Source organism: Dipodomys ordii, unplaced genomic scaffold (assembly GCF_000151885.1).
Source record: "Dipodomys ordii isolate 6190 unplaced genomic scaffold, Dord_2.0 Scaffold24, whole genome shotgun sequence".
NCBI classification, from domain to species: Eukaryota; Metazoa; Chordata; class Mammalia; order Rodentia; family Heteromyidae; genus Dipodomys; species Dipodomys ordii.
Genome location: NW_012267240.1, coordinates 17,001,458 through 17,018,871, shown reverse-complemented (window position 1 = coordinate 17,018,871; position 17,414 = coordinate 17,001,458). Strand labels below are relative to the sequence as shown.

The window sequence follows — 17,414 nt, the reverse complement described above, 5'->3', positions numbered from 1 at the left end:
GTCTGCTGGTATAGGAGGATTTCTCAGTGCAATCCAAGCGCCACCTGCTGGAGAATCTCTGAGAAATTATTAAAAGTGAGAAACAGCTGGGCACTGGTGACTCCAGCCTAGCTACTCAGGAGGCTGAGATCAGATGATCATGATTCAAAGACAGCCCAGGCTGGAAAGTCGTTAAGATGCTTATCCCCAACTAACCAGCAAGAAACCATTAGTGGAGCTGTAATGCAAATGATAGAATGAGACAAACAAAAAAGCTCAAAGGTAGTGCCAAGGGCCTGAGTTCGAGCCCCAGGACAGCACAAAAAAAATAAAAATAAAAATAAATTGAGAAACTTGGGCGGTACTTCTCTGGAAATCAGGTCTCAAAATCTACATTTTGGCAAGCAACAAGACATCTTAAGAAAAACCATGTGTGACTTATATCGGAGCTTTAATTGTTAGATATAATTAATGCAGCTTTGAGATCAAGAATGCTAAATCTGTACTCTCATGGCTCAGACTGGCTGATAACGATTTTATATATATATATACATTTATATTTATATACATATATATTAATTAGGTTAAGATACATGAAATAGGTACCTTTGTTAAACTGAATCATCTGAATATTTAGCAATAACCTTCCAGTCCATAACTAAATCATTATTACCCAGGTTCTGGTGGCTCTCACCTGTAATCCTAACTCAGAAGGCTGAGACCTGAAGATCATGGTTCAAAGCCAGTTCAGACAGACAAGTTTGTGAGACTCTTATCTCCAATTACATACCAAAAAGCCAGAAGCAGAGCTGTGGCTAAATTGGAAAAGTGTGAGTCTTAAGCAGAAAAAATGAGATGAGAATTTACAGCTTTGAGTTCAAACCCAAGAACCAGCACAGAATATAACAAAATAAATTTACTATTACACTTTAAGGTGGTAATCATGGAAGCAATTTTAAGACTGAAAGGAAATTGCATACATTCATATGACCAGGACTAGAACCATAGCTTTGAATATTTTAACTCAATAATTTTTCTTCTCTTGACTTTCTCTAAAAAAGAAAAACATCTTTACCAGTATCAGGTGGCTTGTTTATCAGCATGGTGTGCATGGCCATAATATTGGGTCCAGTGAAACACTCCACATATTTCAGGATCTAAGAGAAAAGAAAGAACAACTTCATAGGAAATCAGAAGGCTAGCCCAGTGGGAGAAAGTTCAATTATCACATAAGAACCAAGATGGCAGTGGTCTACAAACCAACTGGCATTTTCCAACACTGCCAATAAAGCGTGAAAAGCTCAGGAATTGAATATCATGCTAAATCTCTAACACTCTGAATTAAATGGATTTATGGAGCCAGCTTGAAAGGTAGCCTTTTTTCCCTAAGAGACAAATAAGAGGCAACTAGAAAGGACAAGAGCATGGCTGCTGATAAAGCCACAGAGTTTGGCCAGAGACAAGGCAGAGTCCTCCTTAGAGACTTCAGGAGAAAAGGGAAGATCCCAACAGAAAACAGAACAGTGGCTCAGCAAACTCCTCAAATCAGTGTGGCAAGACCTTAAATGACGTCTACAAACCAGACATAGGGGTGGAAATTGGGGTCACTACGGTGAACAAGGAGAACAGACTCCATGTCTTAAACCCATTGTCCCAATTACTCAGAGACTGAGATCAGGAGGATCCTAATCCAAGACCAGCCTGGGAAAAATGTTAGTGAGACCTGATTTCTACCCATAAAAAGCTGGGTGTGGTGACCACTCTGTTATCCCAGCTATGCTGGGAACCATAAATAAGAGGATCACAATCCAGAGTAGCCAAGAGAGCCACTTCCCTGTGACCTTCTTGTCTGAGGCCTGACATGACATCACAGATGTCTAACTTGCAGTCTTTCTACATTGGTCAACTTGTCTAACAGCAAATGGTGACAATATTCTACAAGTGCTGAATGCAAAGTCTCCTCAAAAAATGATCAAGAAAACATTGATATGGTGGAGCATTACTTTGCCTTGAAGAAGAGACCAGGACACATTGGTATAATGCGATGTTTTGCAATGGTTGACAAGTTACATTGAAATTGATAGAGAAAGATGTCTGGGATCCGCTGTATGTGAAAAAAAAAAAAAACCTGAGGAGCAACAGGTTCCTGTGTCCCCAAAAGAGGGCATATGCAAATAGGTTCATGTACAAGGAATCATTCCTCATAAAGACACGAATACTTTACCTGTGAGTGGGGTTGGGGGTAGAGAAAGTCTTCTGTACTGCATAGATTCTTTTATAGCTATCAATACCCTTTAGCAGTGGTACTGGGGAATGTACTCAGGGCCTCATGCTTTAATAATTCAATTTTATTTGTCACTATCAGGGTTTGAACACAGAGCCTTGTTTGTACTGAGCTTTGTCCACTCACAGCTGATGAGATCTGAGCCACAGCTCCAGCACACAGTGGTAGACTTGAGCTATCCCTCGAGCTCAGTATTTGGCTGGTTAGTTTAGATATGGAGTCTCTCAGACATTTCTTCCCTGGATGTCTTTGAACCATGATCCTCATAGATGTCAGCCTCCTGAGTAGCTAGGATTACAAGTATGATCTATTGGCACCTGGCTGCTTTAGTTATAATTTGAATGGGGTTTTGTGTTTGTGTCCTGGACCAGGATCTCTCTATCTGTGCCTCCAGGTTAGCTGAAAAACACTAGTGAAGGGCTGGGAAGGTGGCTCAGTGGCAGAGCGCTTGCCTTGCATGCATAAGGCCCTGGGTTTGATTCCTCAGTACCACATAAGCAAAAAAAAAAAGCCGGAAGTGGCACTGTGGCTCAAGTGGTAAAGTGCTAGCCTTGAGCTGAAGAGCTGAGGAACAGTGCCCAGGCCCAGAGTTCAGGCCCCACAACCGGAAAAAAAAAATCACTAGTGAAAAATACCACACTCCAATGATTAGTTGAGATAGGATCTTGATAACTTTTTGTCTTGCTGGACTTGTGCCTAGATCCTCCCAATCTCTGCCTCCAGAGTATCTGGGTGTGATTATGGGTGTGAGTCACCATGTTCTGCTGCAATACAGAAAGAGGGGGAGGCTTTGTTATTATTGTTAGTATTAGAAAGCTTGGCTCCAGTGGCTCACACCGTAATCCTAGCTATTCTCAGGAGGCTGAGAGGTGAAGATGGAAGTTCTAAATCAGGCCAGGCCCGAGTGTCCATGAGACTCTTAACCTTCAACTAACCACCGAAAAGCCAGAAGTAGAGCTGTGGCTAAAGTGCCAAGAGTGTTGCCCTTAAGCAAAAAGCTCAGGAACAGCTCTGAGTTCAAGTCCCTGAACACTGGGAGAATGCTTGTCTAACATGGACAATGCCTGAGCTCAACTCCCAATATGAAACATAATTTTTTTCTTTTCAATTCCCTTCTTTTTGATCGTTTCCTTTTATTATTGATCCCAAGACTGGGTCTTGAACTTGGTTTCTGATACTTTTGCTCACTGGACTAGCACTCTACCAACTGAATCACAATTCAACCCAAGAAATTTTTTTAACAAACTAAATTTAAAAACAAAAGTACATTGGGCATGATGACACATGCCCATAATTGCAGCTAGTCAGAAAGCAGAGGCAGGAAGAACAACAGACTAAGGCCAGCCGGGATTAAGATAGTGAGAGCCTATCACAAAACACAGGGGCCTAGGGACGTGACTCAGGTGGTAGAGCATGTAACTAGCATGTGTGAGGTTCTGTTTGCAAACCCTAGTACCACAAAAACAAAGAAGATGCATGGATGGAGCCCATGGAGCATCTTGGGACACAGAGCCCCTGCATGGCCAGAGGGGGCTGAGGGGAAGGAGCAGAGCGCCCACTGTCACCTGGGGAAGTGTGCAGTATCTGAAGAGCTCTGGGTCTTCTTGGAAATCCTGAATCTTCGTGACCACTTTCTCACTTGGAGCAAGTTGCAACTTTGAAATGGACACATCCTTCATTACTATCAATCCATCCTGCTTCACTTCTTTCCTACAGATTTTTCCAAATTCATCCCTAGAAAGTTAAATTTACCAAAGATGTCATGAGTGAGGGTTGCAAGCTCTCTGCTCAGTGCCCCACCCTGGGGAAAGCTGTGTGGGTTCAGGGTGGCTTCTATCTCCTGGAGCCCTACTTGGAATTCTCCTGGGATGGAGGAGAAAATAGCAGGATCAAAAATGTTAGCTGGAAGCCAGGAACTGGTGGCTCACACCTCGGTCATCTTTGCTACTCAGGATGCTGAGATCTGGGGAGTGTGGCTCCAAGCCAGCATGGGGAGGAAGTCTGTGACTCTTATCTCCAATTAACCACCAAAAGCTGGAACTGGAGCTCTGGCTGAAATGGTACAGTGCTAACCTTGAACAAAGAAGCTCAGGGAGAGTCCAAGGCTCATGCCTAGACTCCTAACTACTCAGGACACTGAGATCAGAGGATTGCAGGTCAAAGCCAGCCCAGGCAAGAAAGTCCACAAGACTCTTATCTCCAATAAACCACCAAAAAAGCTGGAAATGTAGTTGAGGCTGAAGTGGTAGAGCACTAACCTTGAACAAAATAAACTCAGGGACTGTGCTCAGGCCCTAAGTTTAAGCCCTAGAACTGCAAAGAGAAAAAAAAAAGAAAGGAAGGAAGGAAGGAAGGAAGGAAGAAAGAAAGGAAGGAAGGAAGGAAGAAAAGAAGGAAGGAAGGAAAGAAGGAAGGAAAAGAAAGCAAAGTTCAAGGAAAGTACCCATGCCTTGAGTTCAAGTCCTAAAAACAAAACAAAAAAAAACAAATCTGAACCTGCAGAGGACAATTTGCATTGCATACACAAGTGTAATCCACATGGTTGTCAAAGTACTACTATACCTGAAGCGCTGGATATCCTCATCAGATATCAGATTTTTAATGACAAGAAAACCATTTTCTTCATAAAATTGTCTCTGCTCCAGGCTGAGGATGCTGTTATCCAAAGTAAACCTAAATGACAAGAAAGTCCCACCAAATAAACTCAAATTTCAAAGTACAAGTTAACAAGATGTACCACAAACTTGACACATGTTCAGGGGTGTTTTTTTAGGGGAGGGGAGTCAGTCATAGGGCTTGAATTCAGGGCTTGGGTGCTGTCCTTGAGCTTTTTTTGCCCAAGGTAGTACTATCACTTGAGTCACAGCTCCACTTCTGGCTTTGCAGGGGGGTAGTTAATTGGAGATAGTACTCTCATACTTTACTGCCCGGGCTGGTTTTGAAACTCCATCCTCTGATTTCAGCTTCTTGAGTAGCTAGAATTGCAGGGGTGAGGCACCGGTACCCAGTCCCTGTTTGCTTTTGAATCAAGCATTTCTATTATTATGGTTTTAAGGAAATAATCTGGAAAAGTTTATAAAATTTTAAGTTCCACTGGATGGTACTCAAGAGGCTGAGATCTGAGGATCATGGTTAAAAGCCATTTCAGCAGGAAAGTCCGAGAGACTCTTATATCCAATAAACCACTAGAAAACTGGAAGTGGTGTTGTAGCTTAAGTGGTAGAGTGTTTGCCTTGAGCTGAAGAGCTGAGGGATAGACCCCAAGCCCAGAGTTCAAACCCCAGGAAAAAAAAATGTGTTTTTTTTTTTTAAGTTTAAAATGTTGACTAGGACTGGGAAGGTGGCTCACTGGTAGAATGCTTGCCTTGCATGCATGAGGCCCTGAGTTGGATTCTTCAGCACCACATAAGCAGAAAAAGTTGAAAGTTGTGCTGTGGCTCAAGAGGTAAAGTGCTAGCCTTGAGATGAATAGCGGAGGGACAGTGCCAAGGCTCAGAGTTCAGGTCCCACAACCGACAAAAAAAAAGAAAAAAAAAGGAAAAAACTAAAGAAAAGAAAAAAAAAGAAAGAAAAAGAGAAAGCAAAAAAACAAAGTTGAGGGCTGGGAAGGTGGCTCAGTGGTAGAGCACTTGCCTTGCATGCATGAGGCCCTGGGTTCGATTCCTCAGCAACACATAAGCTGAAAAAAAAGAAGCTGGAAGTGGCGCTGTAGCTCAAGTGGTAGAGTGCTAGCCTTGAGCTGAAGAGCTGAGGGACAGCGTCCAGGCCCAGTGTTCAGGCCCTCCACCGGACCCCCCCCAAAAAAAAAAAACCAAAGTTGACTATGATCATCAAAAAAATGTACAGTAACGGAAGAAATTTTAATTAAAGACATGATAACCACTCTATATTTATGATGCAGGCATTGAAAAGGTCAGACGGGTCACTGGTAATATAATGTAATACATAAATATAAGCGAATTTAAATGGGATAGATCATATGAATTTTTTTCATCAGTCATGGGGCTTGAACTCAAGGCCTGGGAGCTGTCCCTTAGTTCTTCAGCTCAAGGCTAGCACTACCACATGAGCCACAGCAACACTTCCAGTTTTTTGTCTTTATGTGGTGCTAAGGAATCAAACCCTGGGCCTCATGCATGCAAGGAAAACACTCTACCGCTGAGCCACTTCCCAGCCCCTCAAGTGAATTTTTAAAGGTGAGATTACGTATTTTCTGCTTGTTTCTGAATTTTAGAATACACATAGAAAAATTCAAGTTAAGGCCTTCCAAACTTCATACCACTGCCCTAATTAGTGCAAGACCCAAGACAGAGGACTTGAATGATGAAAGCTAAGGGCTGACATGTTCTATTGAGTCTGACAAGCTGATCTCCCCTGGAAACACCAACACCCACAGTGTGGCCACAAACAAAGGTGAGATCTACTTACTGGAATTGTTGAGGATGGAAACTGGTGGGAGAAACAGTCCCAGAAGTGGGGTGTGCTACCTAGGATGGAGGTTAAGGCACACAATGCAAAAGGAGGAGCCAACCTTTTTTAGAAACTACTGGGTGCTTGCTTTGCAGAAAATGACACTTGAGACTCACCCTGACCTCCCAGGTAGCCTCAAGCCCTGTTGCTTCTGCCCTTCAGTTCATCACCCACAGCACAAGGAACCTAAGGAGGTCTGATGGAGCTCAGAGCTGGAAACTGGGGCTTTGACCACCCAGAAACAAATCTGTCTGGTTCCATTTTCCTGCACTGGGGTGCTGACTGGACACAAACCCCAAAGCTTATCTCCACAAGCAGGGAGAGAAAACAGGCCTACTCAATGTGACTCCAAGTAGAACGCTTGTCTACAGGTACGGGGCCCTGAAATCTATCTTAGTCAACCCATCAATGACCCCCAGAACAGTATACAGAACCCACACAGTATACTAGTACTTAATTCTTTTCTAATCCCGGAAAATACTAGAAACACTTTTTGCACAAGAACTACAAATTTGACATAGCATATTGCTGTTTTTCTTCACTGATTCTTGGTTAAAGTGTTACTTTTACATGTTAATTATCAACAACTGGTTGTCATTTGTTTGTTTGATGGTACTAGGGCTTGAATTTAGTTCTGAACTAAGCCACCAGACCATCTTTTTGCTAGTTGTTTTGGAGATGGAGTCTTAAGGACTTTTCTGTCCAGATGGGCCTTGAACTATAAACTCCTTCCATTTTCAGCCCCCAAATATAGGGGAGCCAAGGCACCCTGCTATTTATTATTTCTTAAATGATGTCTTTGTAGAATTGGGTAGCAATACTGTACTCCAGCAAAAAAAGCCAGTGACAAGTCAGAATAGAATCACTTTCTGTCTCTCAGAGGTAGGCTGGTGAAAGTCTTTGCTCAATTACCCTCAGCAATGTCAGTTCAAGGACATGCAGATTATAGCCTTCAAGAAGGCATATTCTTGTCCCCTCTCCACTATTCCTGCAGCATGGTTGTTAGCTGTTCTCAGAGACATTGCTGATGATGTGGAAATATTTATAAAATAAGTTGAAAATGGAAGAAAACAACATATTAAATAGTCCTAATTATGTAACATATACATAGGAAAGAAGTATGCCAGAAAATTTACAAATGGTGAGCATGCATGTGTGTGTGTGTGTGTGTGTGTGTGTGTGTGTGTGTGTGTGTGTGTAGTGAGAGTTGAATTCAGGGCCTTCTACTCTTGGTTCTTTTGCTCATGGCTAGTGTTCTACCACTTGAAAAACACCTCCATTTCTAGCTTTTTGCTGGTTTCCTGGAGATAACAGGGTCTCCAATTTGTCTGTCCAGGCTGTCTTCCATCCTGCAGGGTCTCCAATTTGTCTGTCCAGGCTGTCTTCCATCCTGCATCCTCACACCCCTCCTCAGATGTAGCTCCTAGTAGCTAGGATGATAGGCATGAGCTACCAGTGCTTGGGCAAATGATGATTTGGGGGTTCCATTTCTTTATTTTCTCCTGGTTTCCTTATCTTCATTCATAAAACATATTTTGTATTTCAAAAGCATTATTATTCCAGGTGTCAGTGATCTACACTTGTAATCCTGAGCTTAATCTTCAGGACCACCAACACAAATAAAAATGTAGAGCAAAAGACTAGTGAAAGCACTGGCAGCTCAAATCTATATTCGTTGCTACTCAGGAGGCTGAGAGCTGAGGATTGGGATTCGAAGCCAGCCAGGGCAGGAAAGTTAAGGAGACTCTTACCTCCAATAAATTAGTCCAAAAGAGGTGGAAGTAGCACTGTGGGTCAAGTGGTAGAGTGCTCACCTTGAACCAAAGAAGCTAGAAGCATTGTCCAGGCCCAGGAACAACAGCAACAACAAAAAACAAGTATTGAGAGACATGACCAAGAAACATGATTCTAGTCCTAAGCAGAACTGCCCAGTGTGTTGAATGAGCCTAGCACCGAGGTGTGTGGCAATGCAGGTGACACGGCCTGGTCTGGTCCACGGCCATTTCCACAGCTGCTGCTTTGTTTGAAGGCCCCTGGGCAATCTGTGCCCTCCTCGGGTTGAAGTCTCTTCCCTGTGCCCTGCGATGAGGTCATCCACGGAGTGTCATGATCTGTCCAAGCTGCTGGTGCTGTGGCCTGGCAGCTGTGGGGCGGAGCCAGAGGGAGGGTCGCCTTCCTGGCTGTCAGTGCCATCCTAGTGCTCAGCGTCCCAGGAAGTGGGAAGGGCGGCTCCTGCCGGAAACTTCCTCCCGAACTGCCAAAATCCACCCTGTAGGGGAGCCTTGGGGCCCCACGGCCCCCAGAACTCCCCGGAAATGGACAACAGAGGGCGCAGAGGGGGTCCCCACTGGGGTGTGGGGCGGCCCAGGGCGACACCAGAGGCTCAGCTCCGCCTCTCAAGGACAGACGCCCGGGATCTCCAAGGACGAACCGCCTCCTGAATGATCCAGAACCGGGCACCCGCCGCAGCCCCTCCAACCCACCGAAGCCCCCTCCCCAGGCCCGACAGCCTCACGCCCCAGGACAAGGACGTGGGGCTGCCGCCCGGGAGGACCTCGGAGATGGATCCAGTCGCCAGGGCCCAGACACCACCGGGACCGAGGCGGGCAGCTCGACCAGAGCCCCGCGCAGGGTGAAGGATACGACGTCCCGGGGCTCAGGGCGGCCCAGGTGGCCCAGGACGGTCCGCAGGCGGGCGGCGGCGCGCGCGTCCATGGCGGCGGTGTGCACTCTGCACCGCCCGCCCCGCCAAGGCCCCACTTAACCCGGCCCCGGCTCGGGCCCCGCCCCGGAGGCGGAGGGCGGCCCGGCCCAGTGCGTGCCTGTGTGCGGGTGAGCGTCCTGCTGCCTGCCGCCCATGCCTGGTTCTGGAGCTGGAATCCAGAGCTCCCTGCTCTTCCCCAGCCACTTTGCTCCAGGCTGCTGCTCCAAGCTTGAAGCGCGGCTTCCCCTGCAGCTTCTGGCTGGTCTCATCAACTTTCCTTTGCACAGCAATCCTCTGATCGCAGCCTCCTGAGCACTGGTGGCTCCCAGTCACGCTAATACCACAGGCGCCTGGCTCTCCCTCAAAATCTGAATGGGAAATTAAATGAATGAAAAAAAATGGAGCAAATAGTCGCATGCAGAAATTGCATGCAGATAGCCTCCCTGGAAGGAGGCAGGAGTAGAAATCCCCATACCTGAGAATTCCCTCCAAAGCATGCAGTGTGGAGGGAATTGGGCAGTGGAGGATTTGAGCAGCCCGAGTCACAGTCAGGGTCAAAACCATGAGCAGGAAGTCACCATAAGATTCCCTCCTAGATACTCTTGCCCCAAGCCTAAGCATGAAGACACTATCACATGTGGGCTGTAGAATCCTAGCCTGGAATCCTAGTACTTGGAAGACTGAGGAAGGATAATCCTGACTTCAAAGCCAGACCCGGCTACAGCAAGATCTTATTAAAAGAGAGAGAGAGAGAAACAAGAAGAAGGCTCTATACTCCCTCCTGTGGTCCCATCACACCTTCTTAGGGGTTTCAGGAGTGTACTAGGCATTTTTCTGGTTTGAAAATAAATGTCATGTGACATTGGTAATAGTGGGTTTATCAGAGGAGAATGTACAACTCAATGCATTCTGAGTTTCCAGGATTGCACTCCTGCTTGGCTGGAGGGCTAATTGAAGAGAAGAAACTGAGACACTGGGATTTTACACCCATCACTTTTATTAGTTGTACCCCCAGTGAATAATAATATTTAGCCATACCATTACATGATTGATGCAATGCAACTCTTACTCCATACAATTCCTTCCCCCGCACATAACTGATTATCAAGTGAGAGACAAGATGACATCACTCCAATGAGAAAGCGTTTCCCTTGGATTCATTGGCTTGCTTTGATTTCCTCTGACAAAGTGACATGGTAGGGCTGTTTTCAAAGGTTGATTCTTTCTCCTTTCACAAGGCGGGATGGAAATGTCCAAATATCCTGGAAATAATACCTAATAGAAAGTGTTTGTGGTATACTTTCTCTGGCCCATTCATTCCCATTAATAGTTACACACCTAGTCTTAAGACTCCAATTAAATACTTCCCAATAGCTAGAATACTGCTACTTCCCTACGTGAGTGGGTCCTGAGTCAATGTGATGCTTCATCTCAGGACAAACACCTTGCTGGCCTTCCTTCGCTTGCCCTTGTGTTATCTGCCTGAACTACTTTGAGCAATCTGCTTCTGACTAGAATGAGATAGTTAAAATGGTACACAGACCCTGGTTTGGGTCATTTTTGAGACAGGATCTTACATGATGCCTGGGCCATCCTGAACTGTTTGATCCTGTTTTGTCAGTGCAATGACAGGTATGCATTCCTGCACCCACACTTAGTGATGGTGATTGAAACCAGGACCAACACTGGCTAGGCAAATACACTACCGGTGAGCTACCTCCCCAGCCCCAAATAATCACTTGATAAAAGCAAATGATTGTGAAATGTTGTGTATTAATTAGGAAAACATATGAAATACCAGCTCATGACCCTTACTAGTAAGCATTAAGGATCTTAACTCTCTGCCTGTGTGAATTATGTCTCCATTAAAATTCTAGTTGCAAATTTAACAACCACAAAAACTTGTTCAGAAATTGACAACTAAGATCTTGAGGATAGGACTCAAGTGGTACAGTACTTAGTAAGCACAAGATCCAAAGTTCAAATGCTAGTACTGAAACAAAAAAAGTAAAAGTTATTGCCCACTAGGAATATGGTAGATCACCTAACATCTAAATACTGCATTCTACATGGAAAAGAGATGTATGATCATAAACCTTATCTTGGCTTCTGTGTCTCGACAAAGCCCAGTGTCCTTCATTTCCTCTCCTCTTTTCTTGCCTGTCCTTTGTGGAACAAGATTGCCCACTTGTGGTAGGACCACCAGAGACTGGAGAAGCAGCTTCAAGGCCTCCACTAACAAAGGAAGTACAAAGTGAACTTCCCCTGTTATTCTCATCAATGCTTCTAAAAGGAACTCTAACTCAGGTACTATATACTATCAGATGAAATTAGGTATTAATTAACTATCTTGAGGAGGGAAAGAGTGACTCTCTTTGGGAGTCCTGGATTAGAACTCAGGGCCTCTCCCTTTCTAAGTAGATGTTCTACCACTTAAGCCACACCTCCACTCCTTTAAAAAAGCTGACATTTTTCCTTTGTTATCTCACACTTTGTACCTTAAGGCTGATGTTCCATAAAACTTAGCTTCAAACTCCAGGACTTCTTTCTCGATGTTTTCTTGACTGGTGCCCTTCACATCGATGTAGTGGCAGTGGGAGCTGGCTGGCAAAGTGGCAGGAAATTGCCTGTAACAGGAACAAATTGATACTGAAGAAAGGCATGACACTGAGCCCATGACTTCCTGCCATTCCAGAGGGCCTCTTCCTAGAGAGTGAACTAGCTCACTCAGGACATGACTGTCTCCAGTATAGTCTCCTGCTTGGTGTGTGTGTGTGTGTGTGCCTGCTGGTGTGTGTATGTGTGTGTGTACCTGCTGGCCCTGGCACTTGATCAAGGGCCTGTATAGTGTGTGTGTGTGTGTGTGCTGGTCCTGGCACTTGATCAAGGGCCTGTATAGTGTGCATGTGTGTGTGTGTGTGTGTGTGCCTGCTGGTCCTGGCACTTGATCAAGGGTCTGGGCACTGTCCCTAACTTTTTTTGCTGAAAGTTAATGCTCTACCATTTGAGCCACAGCTCAAGCCACTGGTATCCAGGTAGTCTCCTGCTTTGAAAAAATAAAACTTGGTCGATTGCTGGTGGTACACACCTATAATCCAGGCTACTCAGGAAGCTGAGATCTGAGGATCACAGTGCAAATCACCCTGGGCAGGAAAATCCTTGAGACTTTTATCTCCAATTAACCAGTAAAAAACCCAGAAGTAGTACTGTAGCTCAAGTGGTAGAGTCCTAGCCTTGAGCACAAAAGTTCAAGGACAGAGCCCAGGACCAGTACAAATAAATAGTCAATGTCCACCCAAGTTTTCTGACTTTACCATCTCAGGTTTTGTTTTTATCTCAGCAAGCAGAGCCTGTATGCTGTAAAGTACACCATGGTTCTTAAGTAACCCCATAAAGAACCAAATTCAGTACTAACAGAATTAGGATCTTACCATCATGTTGCTTCTTCATTTATATGAGAGAAATGATGAGGTCACGTGGCTTCTTACTGATGTGTGTGAGAAAGAGAGAAAGGAATGAAGGAGGTAGAAATGTAAGAAAGGAATGGAAAGAGAAAGAGAAATTGTTGCTTTGTAGTTCCCTCCCCTACAGTATAACCCTGTTTTCACTGTATTTGATGTTCGTATAATTTTTGGAGGGGCAGGGAAAAAAACAAATTATCTAAATAGGGACCCATTGCAACAATGAGATGTACAAGACGTTATGTGGAAAAATGAACTTTACAACTTTGATGGGGGATGGGAAGGGATGGGAAGGGGAAACAAAGGAGGAGGCAACAATGCTTGGAAAGAAATGTACTCATTTCCTTGCCCATGTAATTGTAACCCCTCTACAGATTTTCCAAATAAAAAAAATAGAAAAGAAAAAAGAAAAAGAGGAAGGAAGGAAGAAGGGAGGGAGGGAGGAAGGAAGGAAGGAAGGAAGGAAGGAAGGAAGGAAGGAAAAATATTTCCTGGTGAATAAACTAGGCTAGATTCTAGTTTAATGAATACTATAAAGAATAATACATCTTGATTTTTTTTAAACCTCAGTCATGTGGTTTGAACTCTCACTGAGATCTTTTGCTAGTGCACTAACATTTCAGCCACAACTACACCACTGGATTTTCAATGGTTAATCAGAAAGAAGTGTCACACAAAGACTTTTCTGCCCAGGCTGGTTTCAAACCTTGATCCTCAGATCTCAGCCTCCTGAGAAGCTAAGTTTACAGACGTGAGACACCAGCATCTGGATTTTTTTTTCCAGTTGTGGGGATTGAACTCAGGTCCCGGGCTGTGTCCCTGAGCTCTTTTGCTCAAGGAGTAGCTAGGATCATAGGCATAAGCTGCCAGTGCCCGGCTGTGTCTTGAGTTTTGCTTCCAACACATCCATCTTTGCCAATGGGAGCAGCGATGGGAATGCCTACTTTCCGGAACCCTTGAGTTTTGTTCCTTCCAGATCTATGGATGAGCAAGGGGTGAAAGAAAACAGTGTCTCCCTTCTCCATCACGAGGTGCACGCGGGCACTGTTCTCATCGTAGTCCTGGATCCCATGGTACATTTTGTTAACTCCTCCCTAGAAAAGAGAACAGGAGCCATGTCTACATGGGAGAGGCCTCCGTGATTAAAACTTAGTCAGTGATGCAGAGAAAGCAAGGGTCTCTAAATTCTTCCAAGAGAAAGACATGTCCAAATTAGGTTCTAATTTAGATTATAATTACATTCCAAATTTAAATTAGAATTTGATTCCAATAAGAGTCTACATTTTATATCATACAAAAGCTCTTTGGCCCTGCAATGTGGCTCATACCTCTAATCCTAGTTTCTCAGGAGGCTGAAAACTGAGGAAAACAATTCAAAGCCAGGCCAAGCAGGAAATTGCATGAGACTCTTGTCTCCAGTTCATCACCAAAAAGCCAGAAGTGGAGCTGTGCCTCAAGTGGTAGAGTGCTACTCTTGAGTAATCCAGTTAAGAGAGGCTGTGGATTCCAGCTCCAGGATCATCACCAGAAAATTGACAAACAAAAAACCAGCCTCAAAGGGCTGAGTTTCTGTTTTTTCTTTTCTTTTTTGTTTTTGTCGGTCATGCGGCTTTAATTCTGGGCTTGGGCACGATCCTTGTGCTCTTCAGGTCAAGGCAAGCATTCTACCGTTGAGCTACAGCGCCACTTCTGATTTTCTGGTGGTTTATTGGTGGTAGGAGTCTCAAGGACGTTCTTTCCAGGGCTGATTTTGAACCTTATCCTTGGATCTCAGCCTCCTGGTAGCTAGGATTACAGGTGTGAGTTACCAGCGCCCTGCTTCAAATGGCTGTGTTTTAAAAGCCAAGTGTTTATATTGACACAATTGATTTTATTTTTGGACCCAATGAAAAATTCTGAATTCCTACGTATCCTTCATGACTGAACTATCAACTGATCCAGACCACCCTGGCGCTGGTGGTTAACACAGGTGAACATCTTTGAGGCATTTCTAGTCTGGTCCTGTAACATTCTTTCCTCCTGTGACATTTTTCTTCCACAGAACTTTATAAAAATATCATTCTTCTTTTTCTTCTTCTACTAGCCTATTATTTTCTTCTAAAACAGAGGAGAAAATGTTCAGATTTTAGGATCATTTATGGGATATCTCAAGTTACTAATAGTAAATATAAAGATACTTGTTTTTAATAAAATTTTTAATATTATGATGAAGGTGTTACACAAAGATATTAGAGTTACATAAGTCAGATAAAGAATATATTTCTTTCTGGTCAATTGACATTAAGCTTGCTTTTAAGTATTCCCTAAGTCTGTTATATTATATGTTTATTAAAGAAATTGAAACTCATAGTTATGTTCTAAATCTTATGAATCAGATAGGGTTGGCAGAGACCATCCCATATTTCTTTGGAGAAATGGCCATTTACCCACAGGAAAAGGCCATGGCTCTGACCTGTGCCCTTCTCTCCCAGCCAAGGTGGATGTGTTCTGCCCAAGCAAGCTGACCTCTCACCAGTGCTCCTCAGCCAGCAGCCTCACTTGACACGCTGCCCCGCAAGTCCTCTAAACCTTGTTCTTTGACTCAAGTGAGCCAGAGCTTGCTGCTCTTACTCACGTCCACCCTTCCCTAACCTTTCACTGATGAGCTTCACAAGTCCAGGTTGTATACCAGGATGCATGCTCAACTCATTTTCACCTAATTCCACTCATTCATGCAAGAATGCTAATGTAGTAAGACACATCTCCACAAATACTGTCTCAGAATTCCAATCATTGCTACAAGATCTCCAACTTACTAAGACAGGAGCCATATTCTTCTAGTAAATACAGAACCCCAACTTAGTGGCTCTCCTTTATCCAAAGTGTTCATTCCCTTCTGACAGCACCAAGGATTTCAGTATCCTCTGGCTTTATACCTAAAATCCCAGGAATCCTCTCTCTGGTTCTCTGGCCTCCTAGGCCTCCAAAGCATCCTATGTCAGACTGAGAGATTACTGTTCTTCGAGAACCATTGGGTCCCATCATTTGTGGTCACAAAAACACATATTGGTTTCTCAGCATCAAGAGCTAAAGTGGCAAACAAACCATAGTACAGGATGTGACAGAATACTACTCAGCTGCACCATTAGTGAAGCTCAAAATAACCATCCCAAGCCAAAGAAGCCACACCAAAGAAAAATAGATTCTAGATAATTGCATGTATATAACATTTAGGAAATGAAAACTAATCTATAGGAACTGAACGCAGTTCAGTAGTTGCCTCAGCAGGGGATGGAAGAGATTCTCTTCACTATAATAATATGTGTGTGAGATAGTCAATTACACATTTAAGATAGCTACAGGTTATTCTATGGAAATAAAACTTAAAAACAAGAGCTCTCTAGGTTGTTAACAACAACAACAGCAAGGTTCTTGGACCAGGCATAATGGCACCAGACTGCAAGACTACTTGCAAGGCAGAGGCAGAGGTTTGAGATCCAATGCTAGGCAGAGCCAACGTTCAAGATCCTATATGAAAAAGAAACTGAAAGCAAAAGGGCTGGGGTGATAGCTTAAGTAGTAGATTAACTGCCTCACCAGCTCTAGACTCTGAGTTCAAACACCAGAACTGCAATCAATAACAACTACACAGCCTCCATTGTTTCCCATATGAACAGGAAAAGTCAGTGATAAAGTGGTTTCTAATCCAGTCCCCTATGTTCCCAGGCTTTCCTCTGCTAGTCCTCCAAATGTACCTCTGGACCTTGAGCTCGTTTTCTTTCCTGCTCCCCTGTGAGGCTGCTGCTCACCCTTGACCCTCATACCTCCATAGACCCTCATTGTTACTCTTAAAAGCTTGGCCCAAACATCAGTTATTCTCAGAGCCTCTCCAGAAGTTGCACTGCAAATCCCAAGAGAAGGCATTTCTAAGAAAGAAAATTCAGTCTCATGCCTCAGTTCTTCACGAATATTGGTATGAAATACAAACAGAGAAAGGGATTCTGACCAAGACCCCATGGCCAGGCAGACCTACCTCCCACTTCGGATAATCATGGGGTTTCAGGGAGCCTTTGTGGCTGCCTGGGAGCACAACCAGACAACCGTTGTTCCGGTCAATATGCTCCATCGCGGTCCACGCACAAACAAGTGATTGCTGGGCCTGAAGGGGAAGTAGTGCAGATCCTGGTGCAAGGGATGCCGGGATGTCTTCTTGCCTGGAAAACAATGTGCTCTCAAAAGATGCTCAAGTGTCAGAGTTCTTACCCTAGTCCTGAAAAATCACTGCACTGACTTATTCCTGCACAAAGGAAACTACACTGTATAAAATCAGTCCTAACAGATAAGCACCACATTGACATAGCAAATTAATAACAAGGCCTCCAAATTCAACTGCTTGCTTTTGAGTTACTGGTAGCCAAGTGCTTCACTCTAGCAAGTCACACATTAGCCCTAAATTGCTTTCTTCTTATTATTTATTTCAGTGTGTGTATGTGTGTGTGCATGCACACTTGTCCTGAAGTTTGAAAGCAGTGCCTAC

General features: G+C 44.1%; 1 protein-coding gene across 1 annotated transcript in view; it reads right to left on the bottom strand.

Moving 5' to 3' along the window:
- The window catches only part of Phyh (phytanoyl-CoA 2-hydroxylase), a 47,657-nt gene that overhangs the window by 24,403 nt on the left and 5,840 nt on the right, over positions 1–17,414 (bottom strand). Inside the window, exon 5 of the mRNA XM_013014609.1 lies at positions 1,055–1,136. Within this exon, the coding sequence (XP_012870063.1) occupies positions 1,055–1,136 (82 nt within the window). The remainder of the gene's footprint in view (positions 1–1,054; positions 1,137–17,414) is intronic.